The 25,558-nt window shown below is 38.2% G+C and overlaps 2 protein-coding genes across 3 annotated transcripts in view; both read right to left on the bottom strand.

Annotated features, from left to right (window-relative positions):
* Positions 1-5,519, bottom strand: part of pum1 (pumilio RNA-binding family member 1) — a 53,102-nt gene extending 47,583 nt beyond the window's left edge. The window contains 1 exon segment of the mRNA NM_001277119.2: positions 5,430-5,519. The gene's annotated coding sequence lies outside the window, so the exon portion shown is untranslated.
* Positions 5,520-11,863: 6,344 nt separating this feature from the next.
* Positions 11,864-25,338, bottom strand: nkain1 (sodium/potassium transporting ATPase interacting 1). 2 transcript variants are annotated; one of them, NM_200545.1, is made up of 8 exons: positions 25,171-25,331; positions 24,686-24,980; positions 20,073-20,210; positions 18,427-18,507; positions 16,333-16,530; positions 13,829-13,889; positions 13,658-13,739; positions 11,864-12,588 (listed from the first exon to the last, which is right to left on the bottom strand). In NM_200545.1, the coding sequence occupies exons 2-8, from the start codon at positions 24,737-24,739 to the stop codon at positions 12,579-12,581; spliced, it is 624 nt and encodes a 207-aa protein (NP_956839.1). In that variant the 5' UTR covers positions 24,740-24,980; positions 25,171-25,331; the 3' UTR covers positions 11,864-12,578. The 2 variants fall into 2 exon arrangements, 1 of the variants encoding a protein (NP_956839.1); XR_015945173.1 differs by lacking the exons at positions 11,864-12,588; positions 13,658-13,739; positions 13,829-13,889 and having other exon boundaries at positions 16,479-16,785; positions 17,642-18,507; positions 25,171-25,338.
* Positions 25,339-25,558: the final 220 nt, after the last annotated feature.

Raw genomic sequence — 25,558 nt, 5'->3', positions numbered from 1 at the left:
AGCAGCAAGAATTCACACCTGCACAATCCCCATTAGGTGTAATCCTGTTCACGTAGATGGATGAAGTAATGCTTCGAGCTTCAAATCAAGATAGGAGACAGGGTGAAGCAACACAGTGTTTAGAGATAACTGTGCAAACAGACAGAGTAATCCTGAGGGCTCCCTTCATCAGAACACAACTCACCCCACACCTCTTTTACATGATAAACATGCTCTATAAAGCAGAATATAAGGCGTGAATGTTCATATCCATGATGAGTCAAACAAGTCTGAAGCTTAGCACACAGCTTCACGCAACTCGCTCTCTCATGGCTATCTGTAATTACTTTATATCCTGGGAAATTGGTGGATAATTTGAATGAATTTGTATGAGTTCATTTACACAAGACCTGTTTACACCCTACTGACTGCTAAGCTGAATCTAGACTGCTCAGATGTTCCTCAAAATTATATAAGTCCAAATGAATCACATCACAAATTTAGGCCAATTTAAATTTACAACTTAGATTGTGTTGACATCTTGACATAAAGGGATAGTTCACCCAAAGAATATTAATTTGCTCTCCATTTTCTCATACTCGGGTGGTTCTTGAAAAGAAAACATTGGGAAGTGTGTTGGGGGAAAAAAGACTTTAGCTATGTTTTCATCCAAAGATGTGATTTAAACATATGTGCAAAACTAAAATAATCTTTAATCTATTTTGGGAAAAAAGCAGTCAAAAATGGACAAAATCATCACTTCCTGATAAACTGATATTTGCTAAATGTGTTTCCATCATTGTTTATGCACCTTTTTTTAAATTTATGGCAAATCTTGGCATTTCCATAAAGCATTTTTTATGCAATAATAAAATATGCATAAAATAGGTGAATAAAAATATATATATTAACATCCATCCACAGTAGAATAAAAAAATACAAGTCAATGGCTGTTTTTGCAACATTCTTCAGTATGTTATCTTCGTGTTAAACAGAATAAAGAATCTCAAACAGGTTTGGAACAAGTGGAGGATGAGTAAATGTCAGAATGTTCATTTTTGGGTGAACAATCCTTTTTATATGCATCACTGAAGTTCAACTGACTTAATCCAATATCTTACATGTCACCAACTTCCAAGGCAACAGCCCCTCAACTCCAAAAATATGTCATTGGTCATTTCTGACAGAGTTAAATATGTTTAATGCCATTAATCAATTTAAACAGAACATATTAGAAAACAATAAGTAGAAGAGTTGCTAATATATAACATTTTGTTATTTAATCCACAAAATAATAGCCAACAAATGATACCAAAATGGAAAGACTCTTAAACGAGGGCACTCTTAAAATCATTAAACTGTAAGAAAACCCTTTCTGGGGTGTGCAATAAAACACCCACTGAAAAGAAACTTGGAGTGCACCAGGAGGTTATAACAGGACCTTTTTACCTTTCATGACTTCAAAAAATATTATGTTGTCATTAAGTTCAATGAAGTAACCATATATAGCTAAAAAGGGTTAATCATTTATAGTAAAATGTGGATCCTTGAGCAGAACAACTGATCTAGGCGTTGCATCACCTGCATAAGCAGGAAACACACTTAACTCGCTGGTGACTTATTGGAAAAGTTGAATTCCACCATAAGAACTACAGAAATCCCCCAAGTGCAGGATCAAACTGAAACTCCCCTTCATATTAATGTTTATCTCTCTCTCGCTCTGTTGAACTGAATAGCCAGGCTACTCTGATACTCTTATTCCAGGTAGAGCGCGAAAAGCTGGTTTCAGAAGTAGGGGAATTCATTTTAAACAGCTTTTTTCAAAGTGTTAAACAAATCTACTGTACGCTGCGAGGTTGTTCACTGTTTGAATATGTTTTTGTTCATGATCTTATTTTATTCTGTTCCTTTTTTCAATAAATCAACTTAAACAGCTGAAATTCTGAAGAACTACTTAATCCATCATTTTCTCCAAAAAAAAAACAATCAAAACAAATAAAATAACCCAACCATCCACTGCACTACACCTTACAATTTCATATATTGCACAAAATGTAAAACAGAAACCTAAAAATAAAATGTATACACAACTATTTCACCAGCTTCTCTTATTATAACTGGTAAAACTATCTGCGCTACAAACAAGGGTTTCCCATTTAAATAAATAAAACAACTGGTATTGGTTAATATCAAAAAAATATAAAGCTTCATTTTTGATTAATAATAGGAAGCAAAAAAACAACAAAGCCTTAAATATGAAACATTCCAAAAAAGACTAGCCAGATATCACTATAGATAGAAGAGTACAAAAACATAATACAGATCTAGATGTATCCCAATTAAAAGCATTTATGCTTAAAACATCAAATAAAAATCTTCTGATGGTGTAAGAAAAATAAACATCGTTCAAAACAAAAACAAGACCACTGGCAGATGTTTTCCCACATGAACTGACTTAATTCAGAGTAATATCTCAGAAGATATGGCTTAAAACATTGCATCATTTTCCTTTGTGTAAAACAATTTATATTTATTCTGAGAACGGCTTAAACATTGTAGAGGATTATTGTATAAAAAGGTGCGATGTTTTAGACATATGTTAATTTTTTAGACAACACTTCTGAAGAATTAATAAATTATTATTAGGTGGAATAACGCTAAATCGCTTGTCATTGTGACCAATTGAAAACCCCTCCAAAATGACTATATTTTATTTCAATGATACTTTCAGAGCTTTGTAGAAAAAAAATACCAATGTATTCTTATCTTCAGATAGATAAACAACAAAATCTATATTTGGTGGAATACCAGTAAACTGTAATCAGAAAAGAACAAAACTGACCAGCCAAAAAACTTTAAATAACAATATTGCATTTTAAATTAGAAAAACAGACAACATTTCACTCAAATCAATACCTGGTAATTCAAGTGAAACTGGGAATGTTTGAAGTGTGTATATTAAACATTTAGATGCAAAATCCTCTAAATATCATTTAAAAATAGCATTTCTTTCATACTCCTATGTCTGGGCTCATTAATTTAACTTTTATGGCAAAGAACAGGTTATTATCATAGCCTTTAACATCAAACTAAACAGAAGAGACTGAATAAAATGCTCATTGTGGAAGAAAAAATCCAGATGGCACTTAAGAGGTTTTTGCATCAGAACTCTTCATATGTAAACAAATTGGTCACAGCTTACAATAAGGTTTCTTCAGCTCATGTATTTACTTGCATGACCTAATTATGAAGAATACTTGTACAGTTTTTGTTACTCATAGTTTAACATTTAACAGTACATTATTATTATCCAAATTCATGCTTGATAATGCATGAAGTTAACATGAACTAATAATAAATGTTTTCATTAACTAACGTTAACCAACATAAATACTGCAATAAATGTAATGTTCAGTGTTTAACGCATAACATCAGTAACTTCACAAACAACATGAGTCATTTCTTTTATGAAAAATAACAGCGTATTTAAGATGAAATAACTACACACACATAAAACAAAACATACACACAAACATTCTTTCGTTTTATGCCACATTTGCTCTGCTTTATGAGACTTTAATATTGTTTCATCTCAGGGTTTCTGCAGGTTTCACCAAGTCAAATTTAAGACTTTTTAAGACCACTGTGAATGAAATTTCAGATTTATACAGAGCTAAACCGTAAGAATTTTTACTTTAATAATACTTAAATAATGTGTCAAAAAAAGCAAACCATACATACTTTTCTTTGACAAGCTTTAAAAACTATAAAAACTAAATGTACAACAACCTTTCCAGGTAGTGTCCTCACCAAATACAGTCTATAAATACATGGAGAACTTAATGTTATGGTGAGAAACCATATTGTTAAATAGATTTGTAAATAGAGGTTTGTTCAAAGTTTTAATTAGACGTATTGTTGGTGACTGTAGGTGTTGGCCTGATTGGGTAGCTTTACATGGACAATAAAAAATTAAAACCTGTTTAAAATGATTTAAGACCTACGAGTAGCTGGGCTGATAAATGATTTCAAATCGTGATAAAATGTCAATAACAATAAGTTCTGGACGTTTAACTCTATTTTGATCTCAGAGCCAATTGCACAGTAGAAATGTGCAACAGTGGGAATCTAAAAGTGTGTTGACATCGGATTTTCAGCCACTGAGATGTAGAGATTCGAGATGTATATAATTTTCATGTATATTTTCAGCCACTGACCCCATGGACACCCTGTATCTACAAAACACTCCAGCTTTTGTTGTCCAAAATCTAAGTTTGTATTATTTGGATTGAGGTAAAGCTTGTTATAAATTCATAATTTATAATATAATTTCAGAAAAGCAATATTTGCCAAGTCTAAATAGGGAACCCATATTAGCAACCGCTAAAGTAAAACATTGTTCACACATGATAAAATAGTGCTAATGTTGTTTTGAAGTCATACTTGCATGCTATTTTCAGACCAAATATTCAAAGTAGCTCATGTAAACACTGAAGGGACCACTAAAATGAACGAATATACGAATATAAATCCAACTGTACCCCAATGTTTTGATTCACCTTGCTGCTAGTCAGTTCAGTAGCTTGAAACTCCTGAACAAAGGAGGCTAGATGGCCACTTCTAAACACACCACCAGTGAATTATAATCCATCTAGCAGCCCAAATCGACCTGCATTTGACGCTCAGAAAAGTTTTAAGCCACCTCCATTGTCCTCCTAGATTACGTGCACTTCACAGCCCGATCAAGTTCGCCATTACACGGCCCGAGCAGCACAAAACACCCGGAAACAGCGCTGCTAAGCTCGGGCGGCTACATGTACATTACCCGGAAGTGGGCAAAGACATACCGTGACTGGTTACCCAAGACCGAAGCACGCGTTTGCATCACGATAACACAAACAGGTAACAAAAGACGTGCGCCTTTCGCCCCCGTTAAGCAAACCGCGGGAGGACGAGGGCGAGCTCAAACTGTCACTAACGGTGAATATGAACCCGGTGACACCAAACGGTCGCGAAACACACGCGTTTATGCGCGTTGTAAAGCGTTACATTCGCGACACGGGAACCGGTGAGGGGCGGAACTGTCTGGCAGGGGCTTTGATCAAACGGTTTACTGGCTACAACACGGCCTGTGCGTTGAAATACCACCAGCTTACAATTGAAACTTGATGTTAACAGGAATCTAAAACACATAAAGCAATACCTGTGAATCAATGAACCGTCTCCGCGCGATTCTACAAGTCCGCTTTTCCGTTAACAAAAGGCCCGGGCCGTCTGGACAGGAAGAGCTCTACTGTAGGAGGAAGACCCGGGGAGAGGAGGGGGAGCTGTTGCCTTGTTATAAACCCTCAAAAATGACTCGGTACTTCTTGTAACACCGAAATACAATCACGGAATTGATTGATATGTTCCCTAACGTGGAACCGGTTAGCAAACGGAGGGTTACTTACAGGTGGAGGATGCGGATGGTGACGGATTTCAGCCCCGGGTCGCTGCAGCTCTCTGGCTTTCACACCAACAACATGGCGGCTCGATGCAAGCAGACGCGCGCGGGGCATCATGGGTAGATCGAGAAGGAGCGCGTGCGGTTCATTGCGCCAAGAGGGGAGTGTCGTCCTTTGTTGTGCTCGAGACTCAAAACAACAATGTGCAGATTTACTGAGGGATATACATGTGTATATAGCGAGAGAATATAGAAATGGGATGTGGAACATGGATGTTTTTATTATGGGCATTGTGTTGTTTTTGTTTAACCCAATTGTGGGCTTTTTTCAAATATTCATGGTCGCTACAACAAAATAAACAACAAAAAATACTCAAACAACATTTAGCAATGTGAATCTATGTGATAATCGTAATGGAGGGTATATGGTGAGAAAATACAGTAATTGCCTGTGAAAATAAATATTGCTTTTCTTATATGACACTTGTGTTTTGTTTATTTTTTGTTTACCCCAATTAATCCTAGCACATGGAGGCTGTTTTCGTTTTCAAATGTTCATAGTCTCAACAATAATATAAATTACACGCTACATACATTTATAAATTAATTAAAACAACTACGTGAAGACGTATAGATGCTCAGAATGGGGTATAAATCCATATATAGCGAGATAATATAGAAATGGGATGTGAAAATGAGGCTTTTTATTATATGAGACAATATTTTTTATTTAACCCAATCAATTGTAGCACATGCAGGCGGTTTCTTTTCTTAAACAACTATTAATGGTGGAAACAACAAAATAAACCACATAAATAAATACTCAAACTACAATGTGCAGATGTTTATATGCTCAGAATGGGGGCAGAAATGTATTTAAAGCGAGAGAATGGCATGTGAAAGTGATGCTTTTTATTTTATGAGCCAATAATTTTTTGTTTATCCCAATTAATCATAGCACATGCAGACTGTTTCTTTTCTCAAACAGCTGCTATTCATTGTTGCAACAACAAAATAAACCACTTAAATAAATAAATAAATATAAAGATTTAATAAAATACATAAAATAAATAATATTATAAAATAAAGATTTATGCATGCTCAAAATGAGGTTTAAATGTATATATAGCAAGAGAATATAGAAATGGGATGTGGAAAATATGTGTTTTTTATTCTATGGACATTCTATGTTTTTTGTTTAACCCAATTGTGGGCTTTTTTCAAATATTCATCGACGCTACAACAAAATAAACAAAAAAAATTTTTTTTTAAATACTCAAAGCACATTTCGCAACGTGAATCTGGAATAATCGTAATGGAGGGTATAAATGCAAATATAGCTAGTGAATACAGCAATGACCTGTGAAAATAAATGATGCTTTTGTTTTATGACACTTGTGTTCTGTTTATTGTTTGTTTAACTAAATGGCTGTTTTTGCTTTCAAATGTTGATGGTCTCAACAATAATATAAATTACATGATTACATATAAATTAATTAAAACAACATTGTGTAAACCCATTGCTTTTAAAGTGATTAGTTGACTCAACTTAAAAAACTGAGTAAACTCGTTGCTTTTAAGTTATTTGTTGACTCAACTTAATAAAGTGAGTAAACCCATTGTTTTTAAAGTGATTAGTTTACTCTACTTTAAAAGCAATGGGGCGATACAGTGGCGCAGTAGGTAGTGCTGTCACCTCACAACAAGAAGGTCGCTGGTTCGATCCTCAGCTCAGTTGGCGTTTCTGTGTGGAGTTTGCATGTTCTCCCTGCGTTCGTGTGGTTTTCCTCCGGTTGCTCCGGTTTCCCCCACAGTCCAAAGACATGCGGCACAGGTGATTTGGGTAGGCTAAATTGTCCGTAGTGTATAAGACTGTGTGTGAATGTGTGTGCATGTTTCCCAGAGATTGGTTGCGGCTGGAAGGGCATCCGCTGTGTAAAAATGTGCTGGATAAGTTGGCAGTTCATTCCGCGGTGGCGACCCCGCATTAATAAAGGGACTAAGCCGACAAGAAAATGAATAAATGAATGAATAAAAGCAATGGGTTTAGTCACGTTTTTTATGCGATTTGTTTACAACTTAAAAACTGAGTAAACCCATTGACTTAAAATTATTAAGTAAATGAATTATGTGCATAATTATAATAGTTAGGTCAACATAACCAATCCAACACTGTAAAAAAAAGTTGACTCAACTCAAAATTGTAAGGCAACTTGTTCAGAGCTTTTTTAAGTTGACTCAACTTTATTTCCAAGTTCTGCACTTCACTCGATTAAGTAAACTCAAAAATGTCCTGAAGCTGGTTGCCTGGAAATTTTGATTTGAGTCAACTTTTTTGAAGTTACAGTAGATTTACTCACTTTTGTAAGCAAAGTCAACTTGTTGCTTTTAAGGCAATGTAGTTTAGTGATTAGTCCAGATGTAATTTTTGGGGTGAGCTGTCCCTTTATTTTAAAATTTCTCTTTCAATGTAAAAATAAATAAATCAGTATTGTTTTTTTAAAGTCCAAATATCTACGAAATCTTAAATTAAAAACCAGTTTGTAAACATGTTAAATAAATGTTTTGTTTGTAGAAACAAGTAAAAATTAAGTGAGGTATGCCTTAAAATTAGTAATATTAACTGCCACTAGGGGTGAGAGGCAGTGGCGCAGTAGGTAGTGCTGTCGCCTCACAGCAAGAAGGTTGCTGGTTCGAACCTCGGCTCAGTTGGCGTTTCTGTGTGGAGTTTGCATGTCCTCCCTGCCTTCGCGTGGGTTTCCTCCAGGTGCTCCGGTTTCCCCCACAGTCCAAAGACATGCAGTACAGGTGAATTGGGTAAGCTAAATTGTCCGTAGTGTATGAGTGTGTGTGTGGATGTTTCCCAGAGATGGGTTGCAGCTGGAAGGGCATCCGCTGCGTAAAAACTTGCTGGATAAGTTGGTGGTTTATTCCGCTGTGGCGACCCCGGATTAATAAAAGGACTAAGACGACAAGAAAATGAATGAATGAATGAACATAAGCAAAATGATCTGAACTCAAACCGAAATTAAGTTTAGCTCACTCCACATGCAGATAATTACATTTATGCAAGGAAAAACTCAGTTTTGACATCGTTTCTGAAAACAAAACTCAGCATGTTTTACTTGTCTGCAAAGTGCTTCTCAGTTTAAGGATTTTCAGATATTTGGAGACAAAAACTCAGAGAAGCGTTATTTGCAATGCACAAGCAATCATGAGGAAGTCTAAAAGCTGGATGCTCTTCATAATAAACCGTGGTCATTCTTAAATAACAGGCCGTCTGAAATGTGAGCTGCTTTTGAACAGCCTTTGTATGAGGAGCAGAAGAGCATTGGCTGCGAGCGAATGACGTACATTCAGCTCCGTTCATTGTCTTCAGATCTGATTCACAGCTCTCTCTCTGGGGTGCGCTCGCAAATACACACCTCACCCTGAGAAAACCAGAGCTCTTTTCATCCTCACATCTATCCATCTAAATTAGACCTGCACAATATATCATTTCATCATCGATAATAAAGTTGATCACTTGCATGCTTTTAAAGAGATAGTTCACTAAGAAATGAAAATGCACTCATTATTTACTGCCTCGAGTGTTATAGACTTGAGTTTCTTTTATTGAACACAAAAGAAGATACTTTGAAGAATGCTGGAAACCAGTAACCATTGACTTCCATTCATTTATTTTCCTTCGGCTTAGTCTCTTATTTATTAGGGGTGCCGTGCCACAGCAGAATGAACCGCCAAGTATTCCAGCACATATTTTTTATGCAGGGGATGACCTTCCAGCTGCAAACCATTACTGGGAAACACCCATACACTCTCATGTTCATACACACACTCGTACACTACGACCAATTAAGTTAATTCAATTCACTAATAGCGCATGTGTTTGGACTGTGGGGGAAACTGGAGCACCAGAAGGGAAACCCACGCCAACACGGGGAGAACATGCAAACTCCAAACAGAAATACCAACTGGCCCAGATGGAAGTCAATCCAGCGACCTTCTTGCTTTGAGGCGACAGTGCTAACCACCGAGCCACCATGCCGCCCAATTGACATCCATAAAAAATATTATGGAAGTTAATGGTTTCAGCTTTCTTCAAACATTCTTCAAAATATCTTCTTTTGTGTTCAACAGAAGAAAGAAAGTCAAACAGTATTGGAACAAGTAAAGGGTGAGTAAATGATAACAGAGTGTTCATTTTTGGGTGAACTGTGCCTTTAAGACCTGAGAGAGTTTAATGCAGGGGTGGCCAAACATGGTCCTGGAGGGCTGGTGTCCTGCTGAGTTTTGCTCCAACTTGCTTCAACACACCTGCCAGGAAGTTTCTAGTATATGTAGTAAGAGCCTGATTAAGCGGTTCAGGGCTGTTTGATTAGGGTTGGAGCTAAACTCTCCAGAACACCGTCCACGACCAAGTCTGCAGACCTTTGGTTTAAAGCAGGGGTGGCCAACCCTAATCCTGGAGAGCCACTTCCTGCATATATTAGTTGCAACCGATATCAAACACACCTGAACCAATTAATTAGGACCTGAACACCACGTGATAATTACAGGCAGGTGTGTTTGATATGGGTTGCAACTGAAATCTGCAGGAAGGTAGATCTCCAGGAACAGGGTTGGCCACCCCTGGAATAGACTAAATAAGTTCCTCAAAATAGCAACGCGCCTCAACACGCCTCCTTTTGCAAACCAGAACGCCTATAGGTGCACATATGAGCGCAAATGCATTTGCTATTTAAACAGCGTGGCGCAAAACGTCAAAACGATTCTTGCGCCGAGCTGAAACTAGCAGACAACATTTGCGTATCGCCTTGTGCTGGGTGTATGACAGGGCCCTCAGAGCTCCACATGAGGTTATTAATTAGCATATAATCTAACTGCTCTTATAACTTAATGTAAACATTAGGTGAGCAGGGTACATTGTAACCCCGTGTCCTAACAACCCACAATGTGACGAGATTTGCAGTCATAAGCAATTTGGCTGTTTGCACCAGATGAAACACGACAGAAATTTAAATACAGCAATTAGAAGCACAAAACACGCACTCAGTCACGAAATGGTAATGTTTATAATCTAATTAATACATATTAACCCTCTTTAATGTTATTATATGTAGATGCTGAATCACTGATTTGGGTTGTTTGCACTGAGTCACAGTTCTGAAAAGTGGCGTAGCGGACGGGCCCACGTGTGTGATTAGGGGTCCCCGCCGCTTTCAGTTTGTGATCGCTCCTCAGTTTGTGCAGGATTCCCTGTGTTGTCACTCCACCCCGCCCCCTTTCCCACTCCTCAGTTTGCGAAGGATTCCCCGCGTTGTCGCTCCACCCCGCCCCCTTTCCCACTCCTCAGTTTGTGAAGGATTCCCCGCATTGTCGCTCCACCCCGCCCCCTTTCCCACTCCTCAGTTTGCGAAGGATTCCCTGCATTGTCGCTCCACCCCGCCCCCTTTCCCACTCCTCAGTTTGTGAAGGATTCCCCGCATTGTCGCTCCACCCCGCCCCCTTTCCCACTCCTCAGTTTGCGAAGGATTCCCCGCGTTGTCGCTCCACCCCGCCCCCTTTCCCACTCCTCAGTTTGTGAAGGATTCCCCGCATTGTCGCTCCACCCCGCCCCCTTTCCCACTCCTCAGTTTGCGAAGGATTCCCTGCATTGTCGCTCCACCCCGCCCCCTTTCCCAATCCTCAGTTTGCGAAGGATTCCCCGCGTTGTCGCTCCACCCCGCCCCCTTTCCCAATCCTGTTTGCGAAGGATTCCCCGCGTTGTCGCTCCACCCCGCCCCCTTTCCCACTCCTCAGTTTGTGATCGCTTCCCCGCGTAGTCCCCCCCTCAACTGGGGGCCCTGTCAGTGATCCCTGCAGGGGGGCCTCCGCATTTTGCGCTACGCCACTGGTTCTGAAGTTTAATTTCAAATGGTTTATTTTATTCTCAAGATCTGAGGTGAACACTCTGCTGCTGCTTTCAGTAGTATGGAAAAATTTCATGTAAAATGGCTTTCAAACTCACATTATTAGCATTTAACGCTGAATAAAGCACATGAGCTGTACCTGAGGTGATCACTGTCAGTTTTATGTTGTTCAGCCGTTTCTAAAATAGAAAAATCAGGTGTCGGTTAAGACAAAAACTTCTTTTAATATGGAAAATATTCGGCTATCTATCGCATGCCGTTGCTTTTATTTAGAACTTGACTTAAATCAGGCTTAATAGTCAGACACACTCCTGTTGGTGCCGTCAATCTGGCAACCTGCGTGTTTTGAACCCGCATGCAATACCTAGTTCAACCACTGGGTGTCAAACTTACATACTGCTCCTTTAAGAATTGTGTTGTTTCAACCCCTTTTCAATAAGTAGACCAAACAAGCAGCAAAAGACATTGTTTTTTTAGTGTGAATAAAATGTGACCACCAATCTCATGTACAAGTGAACAAAACATTAGATTAATCTAGAAAGAGTTTATTATGCCGTCCCACCCTTCGGGTTTGCCCTTACGCCGCCTCCAGCCACTCAAAACAAGAAGTGTACATTACCATACATTCACTCTAATCTCCTGTCCAAATCAATCAACATATATGGCTAGTCCCGTTATGTGCATAAATACACGGACACGACGCACATTCATGCATTCACGCAGACGTATGAGGGCCAACCCAGAGGCACAACTCCTCTATTGTGAGATTTACATGCACAAATAGTCCTACAGCATTCCCCCCGAAATACACATCTAAGCCAACCTAACACATTCATCTACCACGGTACATTATAGTGTCTTATATCGGAGTATAAACAGCCGCTCTCCTGCCAGAAACTCCGGCATTTGTGTTCAAAGATTACCTGGGTCAAAGGTCGCACAGCGTGTCAATACTCAAACAAATACAAAGGCCTATGTGCTTGTGCGCACGTGAACGAACACACACACACACACACACACAGTTTTGACTGTCTTGAAGTCTGTTAAGTAGTGTCGGTCTGGTTGCTGGTCGTCTCTCTGTAACTCTGGCTGGTGCGTGTGTGTGTTTTCTCCAACAGAGGGAGACAAAAGTTTGCGGGAAACAGACACTGAAGCTGGTTGAGTGTTTCCCGTAATGAAGAGGACTTCCTCTCTCTCTGAAATTAGCAGGTGTTTTCTTCTGGACCTGGAATTTCTTCCGGTTTCTATCCAGTCCTGGGTAAATATAAATAGAATTGAATAGAAGTTGTTATAATAATTTTTTTCTTCTGGAGAATTTTTACTTTATCTGGTATAAAAAAAAAATACCAACTGCGCCACCGTGCTGCCCTTAATTATTTATTTACTAATTTAATTGTTTGTTTACTAATTTAATTTATTTACTTATTTAATTACTTATTTAATTATTTATTTACTAATTTAATTATTTATTTACTAATTTACTTACTAATTTACTAATAATTTAATTATTTATTTACTTATTTAATTCCTCATTTTCCCTAATTAAATTATTTATTTACTATATTAATAATTTATTTACTTATTTGTTTATTTACTAATTTCATTTATTTACTTATTTAACTTATTTACTTACTAATTTCATTTATTTACTTATTTAATTTATTTAATTATTTAACTTATTTAATGTATTTACTCATTTAACTTATTTAATTTATTTACTTAATTATTAACTAATTTAATTTATTTACTTATTTAATTTATTTACCTATTTATTTTCTTATTTAATTATTTATTTACTAATTATTTTTAACTGATTTATTTACAATTTACTAATTTAATTTCTTTACTTATTTAATTATTTGCTCATTTAATTATTTATTTCCAAATTTTTTCCTAATTTTATTATTTATTTACTAATTTACTTATTTAATTATTTATTTACTGATTTAATTATTTACTAATTTACCTTTTTACTTAAGAATTAGCTTATTTAATTATTTATATAATTATTCTTTTTCTTTATTAATTATTTATTTACTTATTTTCTTACTCATTTACTTTTATTTACCAATTTATTTACTAATTTAATTATTTACTTATTTACTTAGCAATTTACTTATTTACTTTTTAAACTATTGATTTACTTAAATGAGTATTTACTAATTATTTCTTTATTTACTTATTCAAGTATTTACTTCATTAACACAGACTCAAATCCAAATGCGGTATAACAGATTTTGAAAGAGCACCATTTTTTGTCAAAAAATACTGATATTACTGACATAATGAATGCCTAGTTTGACAAATGTGTGTATCTACTTACGTATAGAGAGGCCGGAGCTGTAATTGGGAGATCTTCTGTGGAGGCTGGTAATTATACGAGCCCAATCCATCAAAGAAATCAACTGTGAAACAGACACGCAAATCACAACTCAAGCACTTTAAGCTGACTCTACTTCACTTTCCATTTGTATAATAAACACAATATACTCACAGCTGTCCTCGTCATCCGGGCTGTATTTACTAACATAGCAGGCATAAACAAATCCAAAGAGCTGAAATACACAACAGACAAATAGATAAACAACCATTCACACGCATCTGCTTTCATAAATGAGTAACACTTCAGTTTATGAACCAAACATTAGCACTGACTAGTCTATGCTGTTGAACGCTTGATTCTGATTGTCTGATGAACACTCTGAGGTGTGCGTTTTTTTTTTCAGATAACACATGGCTAAAGTAGTTCCGGCAGGTTTTGAGTGCATATATCACTACGTAAAATGATTTCATAGGCTTTGAATTGGATGTGTGAGAAACTAGTGCTGCACACAGGAGCAGTTTGAGGACAAAAACCAGACAAATGTCTGAATTACCACATCTGAATAGCGACTTTAGCTGGGGTGACAGTAGAATAAGCAGAATAGTCGTCTCTTTTTGTTGAATTATTAGTAAATAATTCACACCTGAGGCGGTGATGCAGTAAGGTGTTCATTATTTTCGAATAATTCAACAGCATGTCAATAATTATTCCTCATGAAATGTCTTAAGTACTTTGCACACTGAAATTTATTCACATACATGCATACATATGTGTTTACAATCTTCGGCCACTTTATTAGGTACACCTGTCAAACTGCTCGTTAGTGCAAATCTCTAATCAGCCAATCACATGGCAGCAAACTCTGATGGAGATGAAAGATGTAGACATGGTCAAGACAATCTGCTGCAGTTCAAACCAATAATCAGAATGGGGAAGAAAGCTGATTTAAGTGACTTTGAACGTGGCATGGTTGTTGGTGGAATTCTGAGTATTTCAGAAACTGCTGATCTACTGAGATTTTCATGCACAACCATTGCTAGGGTAAAAAGAGAAAATATCCAGTGAGCGGCAGTTCTGTGGGCGCAAATGCCTTGTTGATGCCAGAAGTCAGTGGAGAATGGCCAGACTGGTTCCAGCTGATAGAAAGGTAACAGTAACTCACATAAGCACTCGTTACAACCGAGGTCTACAGAAGAGCATCTCTGGACACACAACACATCCAACCTTGAGGCAGATGTGCTACAGCAGCGGAAGACCACAACAGGTGCCACTCCTGTCAGCTAAGAACAGGAAACTGAGGCTACAATTCACACAGGCTCACCAAAACTGGACAATAGAAGATTAGAAAAACGTTGCCTGATCTGATGAGTCTCGATTTCTGCTGCCACATTCGGATGGTCGGGTCAGAACTGGGCGTCAACAACATGAAAGCATGGATCCATCCTGCCTTGTGTCAACGGTTTAGGCTGGTGGTGTAATGATTTTCTTGGCACACTTTGGCCTCATTAGTACCAATTGAGCATAGTGTCAGCACCACAGCCTACTTGAGTATTGTTACTGACCATGTCCATCTCTTTATGACCACAGTGTACCCATCTACTTATGACTACTTACAGTAGGATAATGCGCCATGTCTAAAAGCACAAATCATCTCAGACTGGTATCTTGAACATGACAATGAGTTCACTGTACTCAAATGGCCCCAACAGCACCTTTGGGATGTGGTGGAATGGGAGATTCACATCATGGAGAAACTCTGTGATGCTATCATGTCAATATGGAGCAAAATCTCTGAGGAATATTTCCAGTATCTTGTTAAATCTACGCCATGAAGGATTAAGGCAGTTCTGAGATCAAAACGGGGTCCAGTAAGGTACTAGTACTAGTAAGGTGTACCTAATAAGATGGCCAGTGATTATGTATGTATGTGTGTGTGTGTGTGTGTGTGTATATATATATATATATATATATATATATATATATATATATATATATATATATATATATATATATATTTTTTTTTTTTTTTTTTTACTGCAAAAGGCTCATCTGACACTAATGCAAGCTTCTGTTCTGTGGTTAAAACATCTTTTATTTTTTATTTAAGACAATAACCAATGTATTTTGGTAGAGATTGGCCTTTGGTAGAAAATCCTCAACTGGGATTATTTTTAAGCTCTTTGAAGCAGTTTGGAAGGTGAAACCACTGAGAAATCCCCTTTAAGGAGAAACACCCTTCATGATTTCCTCAAAAAGTTCTTCTTTACGAGTTATGAAACAGACATATGAAATAAGAGCGAGTACATTTCATTCTAACAGTGATCGAATCTTGTAGCATATCCTGTACACATATCGTCACCTTGAAATTACAAGGTTCTATCGGCAATCTAAATGATTTTGAGATACTGAGCTTCAAAGTTTTTGCATTCTATTGCAAACAATATGTGTGTAACATTTATTTTTTAAAAGGTCTTAAAATGTAAACAACTTACAAAAAAAATCCCATAATGTAAATAAGTTATCATTTAATAAGAATATGTCAATAACTCGATTTTGACAAAAATGTCAGATAGAACATTATAACTCTAAGATGACGAAATATTGGTGCTACTGGTGCAAAATGTTCCTCAGACTGAGATGTGACCGAAGCAATAGATTGAAGGTAAAAGACTCACTGCGAGAAACACTTGCAGAGCTGAACTGACCACCTCTATGTACTGGTAGTCCAGCAAGCAGCCGCTGACAGTGATCACATGATGATCCTGAGGAGCCAATGGCGAATCAGGCACTGGAGTAACTAGGCAACCAGGCCCGTTCTCCATCCACCAGGAGCGATGAAGCGAAGTGTTAAATGTCATCAGGAAATCCCTGTCCTGCAGCAGAACACAAGCAGGCTTTAAGAGAGACAGAAGCCCACACCGACTACATTTTTTTAGTATTTGCAAATAAAAAACAGGTTTGTTTTTGTCAAATTGAGGATTCTCCCATGACTTATGTAGAATTAAATGCTCAATTTGAACAGAAAGAGTTTTGCATAATATTAAAATGGTTTGATTTGGAGGCGAGGCAGTGGCGCAGTAGGTAGTGCTGTCGTCTCACAGCAAGAAGGTTGCTGGTTCGAGTCTCGGCTCAGTTGCCGTTTCTGAGTGGAGTTTGCACGTTCACCCTGCGATTGCGTGGGTTTCCTCCGGGTGCTCCCACAGTCCAAAGACATGCGGTACAGGTGAATCGGGTAGGCTAAATTGTCCGTAGTGTGTGAATGTGTGTGGATGTTTCCCAGAGATGAGTTGCGGCTGGAAAGGCATCCGCTGTGTAAAAAATTGCAGGATAAGTTGGCGGTTCATTCCGCAGTGGCGACCCCGGATTAATAAAGGTACTAAGCCAACAAGAAAATGAATGAATGAATGGTTTTATTTGGAATATTCATTCAATCATCTTGCTTCGGCTTAGTTCCCTTAGAAACCCACGTGAACGCAGGGAGAACATGCAAACTCCACACAGAAACGCCAACTGACCTAGCCGAGGCTCAAACCAGCGACCTACAGCATTACCTACTGCGCCACTGTGTCGCCACACATTTAGATCATTTACTTTAATCATTACTATTGGACTGTGAAGAAACTTTCAACCAGCACAACAACACATGTTTCTGAAGACAATCACCTACTGCACCTTTCAATTATTTTTAGTGATGAAGCAAATCAACCCGCTATGAGGAGCATCACTGCATTACAAAGTTTGATTTGAAGCGATATAAACCATGAAATATAAAACTCTTGATTTAAAGTGGTTACTTGCATAAATGAAAACATTAAATTGAAAAAATCATTAAAATAAAAATAAATAAAAATATACAAATAAATAATAAAGTTAAATAATAAATGAAACAATTAAGTTTTAATTTAAGGGCGAGGCAGTGGTGCAGTAGGTAGTGCTGTCGCCTCACAGCAAGAAGGTCGCTGGGTCGCTGGTTTGAGCTTCGGCTCAGTTGGCGTTTCTGTGTGGAGTTTGCATGTTCTCCCTGCCTTCGTGTGAGTTTCTTCCGGGTGCTCCTGTTTCCCCCACAGCCCAAAGACATGCGGTACAGGTGAACTGGGTGGGATTAATTGTCCGTAGTATGAGTGTGAGTGTGGATGTTTCCCAAAGATGGGTTGCGGCGGTAAGGGCATCCGCTGAGTAAAAACTTGCTGGATAAGTTGACGGTTCATTCCACTGTGGCGACCCTGGATTAATAAAGGGACTAAGCCAACAAGAAAATGAATGAATGAATTTTTGACTTTAAATATTAGTATTTTTAACTAATATTAAAAATCACTCTCTCATTGGAGGACAATAATGGAGTTTTTTCCTCTGTTGTGTTTATATTATCAACAAATGAAGATCCGTCATAATAATTTCAAGGTAACTTCATTTAAATATGTCTTTTTGCAATTTCATAGTACAACAACAAACCAGGTTCATTCTGGAAACTTAGTCGAGTGGATGTTTGAGTGCTTGTAATTCTGGACACCACCAATTACTCCCGGGAGGTACGTATTTGTGAAAAAAAAAACATTTTTTGCGAATCCGCGAGAGGCCGCTGTGTGCGCTTTTTCGCATCTCGAATGCCTCTTGCGAGCGTTGTTCGTGCCCCCGATATTCTCGCGTAAAGTCGCCGTTTTCAGAATGAGCTTGAGTTGCATAACACTGCATAAAATCTGTTTGTTTGGTGCATTTACACAGTGACAGAACATGACACTGAAATCTGGCAATGCACTGATTCCCCTTACCTGAGACAGGTGACCAACTTCCAGATAAAAACAGATGATGAACGAGTTCCAGCCCACCCAGACCACAAGCCACACAGCATACTGGAAGAGTGCATATATACACACAAACATATGATCACACTTTATTTATTTATAACTTTATTCTATTACACACTTAAAGGGAACCGATTATACCCCTTTTACAAGATATAAAACAAGATTCAGACATCACTCGAGTATGTGAAGTTTCAGCTCAAAATACCACACAAATCGTGTTTGATAACTCTTTGAAACTGGCCCCTTTTAGGCTTTGCTCCTAACTGTGCGTTCACACTGAAAGCGGCGAGTGCGTCCAAGGTCGCTCTAGCCGCCCTGGCAACAACGTTGTCTGCCTTCAGCTCCGGCGGCGAGAGCGTCAGAATTCGCTCCATTGATCTCGTATTTAAAGGGGCCATGCAGCATATCAGTTACATCACTGCCTAAAACATGCTTTCTAGAGTGAAAATGTTGCGCACTTCTTATCAAATTCATTTAACAATGGAAGATCAAGTTGCGTTTGCTGTGGTTTTGCTCCACTTAATTATCCAATGTGTCCATATGTCTGAAATATCCTGAAGCAGCAATTCTGTTTTGTACGCGTGAGATTCCCGCTTTAAGATAAATATAACATTAATGCACATCAGTAACTTATTTAAAGCATGTTACTGAAAGAAAACAATGCAAACAATTGAAAATCCAGGGAATGCAATAATCAAACCCCTGGGAACAACTGTGGTCGGAACCAAAGTTCACAGGTCTGTGTTCTCTGAACTCCTCTCAAGTGGTGGACTTCTTCAGTCTAAATGCTTGCCGCCGAACCGCGTCATAGCTCATTACCATATAGTTGACTTGATTTCAACTCTCCTTGACGCGCTTCTCCTCGCTGCTTATCGCCGCCGGCTCTCATTGAAAATGAACTCTCTCCGCTTTTGATGTGAACGTACGGTAATTGTGTTGTTTTGGTGACTGTCGCTTTAAATTCAAATGAGATGGTGCTCTTTTCAAAAGAGGGCGGAGCTACAAATGCCTGTTCATCAGCATTGCAAATAATTCAAACTCTAATAATTCATACAGCTGCTTCGCACTCAGGGCTGTTTATGCTAATAAGAGATCGCCACTAATGGGCGGGGCTTTCCCCCTTTGATGACACGTACAAAGGGAAAATGTCAATCAAAGTTCTTCTGCAGACTGTTTTAATGCAGTGTGATTATAAAAAATATCATTAATTTTTACCATTAGAGGTCGGTTATATTTACACACTGCCACACAACTGTTTAAACCCCTTATAAAAGTGATTTTAGCATAATATACAATTCACGCTATTACCAAATAAGTAACTAATACTTTTAGCTCAATAAATTAGCTGTAATTAGCTGCTTATTACTAGTTAGTAAGGTAGTAGTTGGGTTTAGGTATATGGTAGAACTAGGGATATAAAATAAATCATACTTTATAAGTGCTAATAAACAGCTGATATCTTAATGATAATCAGGTAATTAGCCAGTAGTAAATGTGTGAATTGTGACTTAAACTAAAGTGTTACCAAATAAATGAATTAATGCAGGTGATGTTCAAAAAAGCATGTAAACCATTTTCAATTGTAGATGCAAAGTTGTTAGTATGCTTACCAGTATCAGATATCTGGAGCGGACTTGCACAGTTCCAAACACTCCCAGAATGACGGCCATGATATGGAGGAAGTTGGCCAGGATGGGAGCCCACTGATATCCCATAAAGTCAAACACCTGCCTCTGTAATGCAGCGACCTGCAAAACAAACCAAGACCACTTTACATATGCCATATTGAACTCTCACTACTGATTTTACATGCATAGAGAATATATTAAATGCAAACAAAGTGTCCGCTTGAATTCTTCAACTATAAATCATGGGAAAATGTCAAAATAGAAGGTGAAATAATGTCGTTTCATCATCATCATCATCATCATATACATTTTCATAATGTATAAATATATACTATATACATATATATATAGATAGTTATAATAATGATATTATTATATATAGATATGGATAAATAAATAAATATAATAAAAATAAAGAAATAAATATAAATAATAAAATATATAATCAAAAATAAAGAAATATAAATAAATAAAACTAATTTCCCAGTGATGGGTTGCGGCTGGAAGTGCATTCGCTGCGTAAAAACATGTGCTGAATAAGTTGGCGGTTCATTCCGCGGTTCATATGTAATAATGATTATAATAATTGTAATATAATGATTATATATAGATATAAATAAATAAATAATTATATATTATATTTTTAATCAATAATTAAAAATAAATAAATATAAATCATAGATATAATTATGACACTATATACAGATAAAAATGAATAAATGAATATAAATCACCAAAAATAAACAAATAAATACAAATCATTAAAAAAAATTATATACAGTTAGGAGTCAGGATTTTTAGCCACCCACGATTTTTTTTTTCTTTTTAAAATATTTCCCAAATTATGTTTAACAGAGCAAGGAAATTTTCACAGTATGTCTGATAATATTTTTTCTTCTGGAGAAAGTCTTATTTGTTTTATTTTTGCTAGAATAAAAGCAGTTTATATTTTTTTAAGAATCATTTTAAGAATAATATTATTAGCCCCTTTAAGCAATTTTTTTTGATAGTCTACAGAACAAACCATCGTTATACAATAACTTGCCAAATTACCCTAACCTGCCTAGTTAACCTAATTAACCTAGTTAAGCCTTTAAATGTCACTTTAAGCTGTATAGAAGTGTCTTAAAGAATATCAAGCCAAATATTATTTACTGTCATCATGGCAAAGATAAAATAAATCAGTTATTAGAGATGACTTATTAAAACCATGGTGTTTAGAAATGTGCTGTAAAAATATTATCTCTGTTAAACAGAAATTGGGTAAAAAAAAATAAACGGGGGCGAATAATTCTGACTTCAACTGTATATCTTATGATGAATGCAGTATAACTTTTTATTTAGTAAGTGTATGCATTTCATTTCTTTTTATTTAGTAACTAATGTTTATTTGGGCTATATGCTACTATGGTTTTTTGAAAATGAGCAAGCCCTGTATAGATTACCTACACTACATGACATTTACTGGCTGTTTTCTGTAAATCGTTTAGATCACAGATATACAGTCACTTTTATATTGCTGATATCCAGAACCCTCTTTTCATTTCTTCCTTGTAGCAAACACAGATAAAATCATGTCTGTCGACCCTTATCTCAGATCTTTACAGACTTCAACATGAGCGATCCAGCCAAATCAGCCTGGCAAAACAAGCCTGCGCTGCTGCAGACTCCCCAAGTTCTATTGGCAGGCAAACAGTACACAGAATCTGCTTTTGCTGGCTACTGTTCTTGGCAGAAATGCAGGATCAGTCCAAGCACTGACTGCACATTAACCACAAAGAGAAGAGATGGAAAACTCTTCACAGAAGGATCATCAGCAAAAGACCTGCGCCAGACCAGATTCTGGAGCATCCCTCAGCCCAAAGTATTGCACGCTCTTCTGCCGCATGTGCATTGATTCAATATTTTGGATAATTTGATGATGGAGTCTGCATATTCTGTCTGGTCCTGCTGGTGGGTTAGTTTACATTTAGTCATTTAGCAGACGCTTTTATCCAAAGCGACTCACAAATGAGGACAAGGAAGCAATTTACACAACTATAAGAGCAACAATGAATAAGTGCTGCAGGCAAGTTTCAGGTCTGTAAAGTCTAAGAAGGAAAGTATTAGTAAATTTTTTTTTTTTTTTTTTTTGAGTACAGTTAGTGGTATATCCAGAGAGACAATTGCAGATTAGGAAGTGAAGTGGAGACTAAATAGTTGAGTTTTTAGTCGTTTCTTGAAAACAGCGAGTGACTCTGCTGTTCTGATGCAGTTAGGGAGTTCATTCCACCAACTGGGCAGATTGAGCGTGAGCGTTCGGGAAGAGATTTCTTCCCTCTTTGGGATGGAACCACGAGGCGACGTTCATTAACAGAACGCAAGTTTCTGGAGGGCACATACATCTGCAGAAGTGAGAGCAGATAAGAAGGAGCAAAGCCAGAAATCGCTTTGTAGGCAAACATCAGAGCTTTGAATTTGATGCAAGCAGCAACTGGCAGCCAGTGCAAACGGATGAGCAGCGGAGTGACATGTGCTCTTTTAGGTTCATTAAAGACCACTCGTGCTGCTGCGTTCTGAAGCATCTAAAGAGGTTTGATAGAGCTAGCTGGGAGCCCGGCTAGTAGAGAGTTGCAGTAATCCAGTCTGGAGAGAACAAGAGCTTGAACAAGGAGTTGAGCTGCATGTTCAGATAAGAAGGGTCGGACCTTTCTGATGTTATAGAGTGCGAATCTGCACGATCGAGCAGTTCTAGAAATGTGGTCAGAGAAGTTTAGTTGGTCATCAATCATTACTCCAAGGCTTTTCAGCATTTTGGATGCAGTAATGTTTGCCCCATCCATTGGGATTGAAAAGAAGCCAACATCCAAACCAAGTCCAGAGCAGCTAGATATTTAAAGGGACAGTTCACCCCGAAATTCAAATTTACTCTCTCTTTTTTTCAAAACGCTGATATTTTGACATTGACTAGAAAATCTGCGCTTGAGCAGTGTATATTTGAGGGCGCGCAAGAGTTTTGTGCACAAACAGAGGAAATCGGCACTCAAGCAGAGATTGACATGCTTGTAGGCTATTACATGAATGCGATCTCGACTTAATACAGCGCCCATGACATTTGTCAATGAAATACCGCCACATGTAGTGGTAGATCTGTGTAAAATGGCCAACAGAGTCTGCCGCCACAGCTGGAAAAAAATCCTGGAGGAAACACTGACTTACTATTACAATCATCAGCACTTTTAACAGTTTATTTTACAGACTTATAATATTCTGTAGTTCTATTGGAGTTTTCATTCCAGAATGGCTGCCGCGCCATCTAGTGGCTGTTTCCTAAATTGCACTAGAGTGTCGCCTCATGGTGATTCTATGCTCTTTGATATGGCGAATGAAAACCCGCTTTTTAGTACAGGAGCCAATCAGCGATCGCTATATGGTGGAAAAAGCCCGCCTTCTAGTACAGGAGCCAATCATTGATCTTTATTGACTGACATTTCATTTGGAAATGAAACTAAATAGACAGTTGTTGTTTAATTGTATTGGTTATTCATAATATGTAATGCAATTGTAAGCTTGGCAAGTAGTTTTGGTGAGTTTGAAGTTGCCCATTCCAATGTGGCTGCTGAGTGAAATGACTTGCCACGTCTGGTCCGAGCCCCTCCACCGGAGAATACTCAGTCTATAGCGACCTATGATTGGCTCCTGCACTAGTAGGTGGGGCTTTATTCGCCATATTGACCGTCACACTTTTCCCCATTCAAAATTATACAGGTGACACAGCTTGTGTATCCTACAGCCTTTGGTTTAACACAACAAACAAACTCAAAGATTTAAAAGTAAAGGGCGAGTAAATGATGACAGAATTTTAATGTTTGGGTGAACTCTCCCCTTAGGTCAATAGCAAATAAATAAACATATTATCTCCACACACATAGGAAATGATCCCAAAGCGCTGTGCCGCAGCTGTTTCCATGGAAACTGCCTGGAGCCCCGGCCCTCGTCTCATTGAGACAAGAGCCCCTTCCTCCAGAGGCCCCTCATCCTCACATGAACCCACAAATCATGCATGTGTGTGTGTGTGTGTGTGTTTGTGCATATCTGGGGCATGAAGTTTCTCTCCAAGAAAACTTCTGACAGGTGACTCACTTATGAAAAGAGAACCAGGGCACCTTCTCTCTTAGCTTCAGGCCCTCACACCATCTCTATTTGAGGAGTTCAGATCTAAACATATACTGTCTGGATTGTCTTTTTCAAAAATGAACATTATTCTCACACTGAATGTCTCTTTTTAGTTGCATGTACTTATTTAAAATGTGCTGAAATTACACAATTACGTTGGGATAGTTTAATTTTTTATGTTCGATCCACTTATATTTGTTAAATCTGTGAAGTGATTTGTGTTGGGACATTATGAATGAATTGTGTGGACCCTGCATTTTTTCACAGTGCAAGCTCTCTTGTGTGGGTAATTTCAATAATTATGGGAAACAATATATTATTTTCTTTCCATTTAAAGAGAAATACCTACACATAAACATAGGATGATGAGAAAACATTTCAGATGGCAACTCTTCATTTGTTGTCAGATTATGGACTGGAGACCAACAAGAGAGTCTTACCAGCTGCAGGCAGCAGATGACCACCAGCGTGCACCTCCCGTCGCACCGACCCATGCTCTCGCGCTTGAGGCACGGCTTGGGCCCCGCGAGGCGTCGGGAGAAAGCGGAGTCCCCGGTGAGCTCCAGCGCGCTTCACGATCAGCAGTCAAAACATCAAGACGCCCGCCGGGCCGAGTGCACGCTTCGCGGCGTCGATGCTCGCGGATGTCCGCTGGTCATTCCGGAGCTCCTCCGCCGAATTGTCCGAATCAAAGCGTCCAAACTGCGGTCTCAAATCCTAGCCAATCTGCCACACCTTCATTCCGTACCGGGTACCAGACCCCAAAAATAGCACAAAGAACAGAGGAAGAGTCAACGGGCGCGATTAACAGGCAGAAATGAGCATCATATGATAAGCATCAGACGGAGCGGGGGGTGTATATAAGAGCGCGAGGTAAGAAAATAACGCCAATGAAACCAACACAAAGGGAGCCTTTGTGACTTACCGTGAGCTCCGGTGTTGGTTTTTATGAGCTGAATTACTAAACCGGCGGTGTAGCTTGAGCCACCATCCTTCTCTTTGTCAACATCGGCCCCGGGAGGGTGCACGGAGCGGGTTTGTGGGTGGAAATCAGACACCCGCGTGCGAGTCTGCAGCCCGCGCGCGCACCCGCATAGAGACGCTCGCGCCCGCGCCACAACACGAGGCGTTCACTCACACACACACACACATACACAGCACAAAGAGACCATCATGCGACTGTGGAGGAAATTATAAAGTGGAAACCGACGATTTCATGGATGGATATTATGTTATAATTGTGAAAACTATAAATATTATATATTGTAAACAAATAATAAAGGCGTGGCTTTAATTTGGTGTCGTATAATACC

This window comes from Danio rerio, chromosome 19 (genome assembly GCF_052040795.2).
Source record: "Danio rerio strain M-AB ecotype USA chromosome 19, GRCz13ab, whole genome shotgun sequence".
In the NCBI taxonomy this organism is placed as follows: domain Eukaryota; kingdom Metazoa; phylum Chordata; class Actinopteri; order Cypriniformes; family Danionidae; genus Danio; species Danio rerio.
The sequence above is the reverse complement of the archived record's forward strand: the minus strand, read 5'-3'. Positions and strand labels throughout refer to the sequence as shown.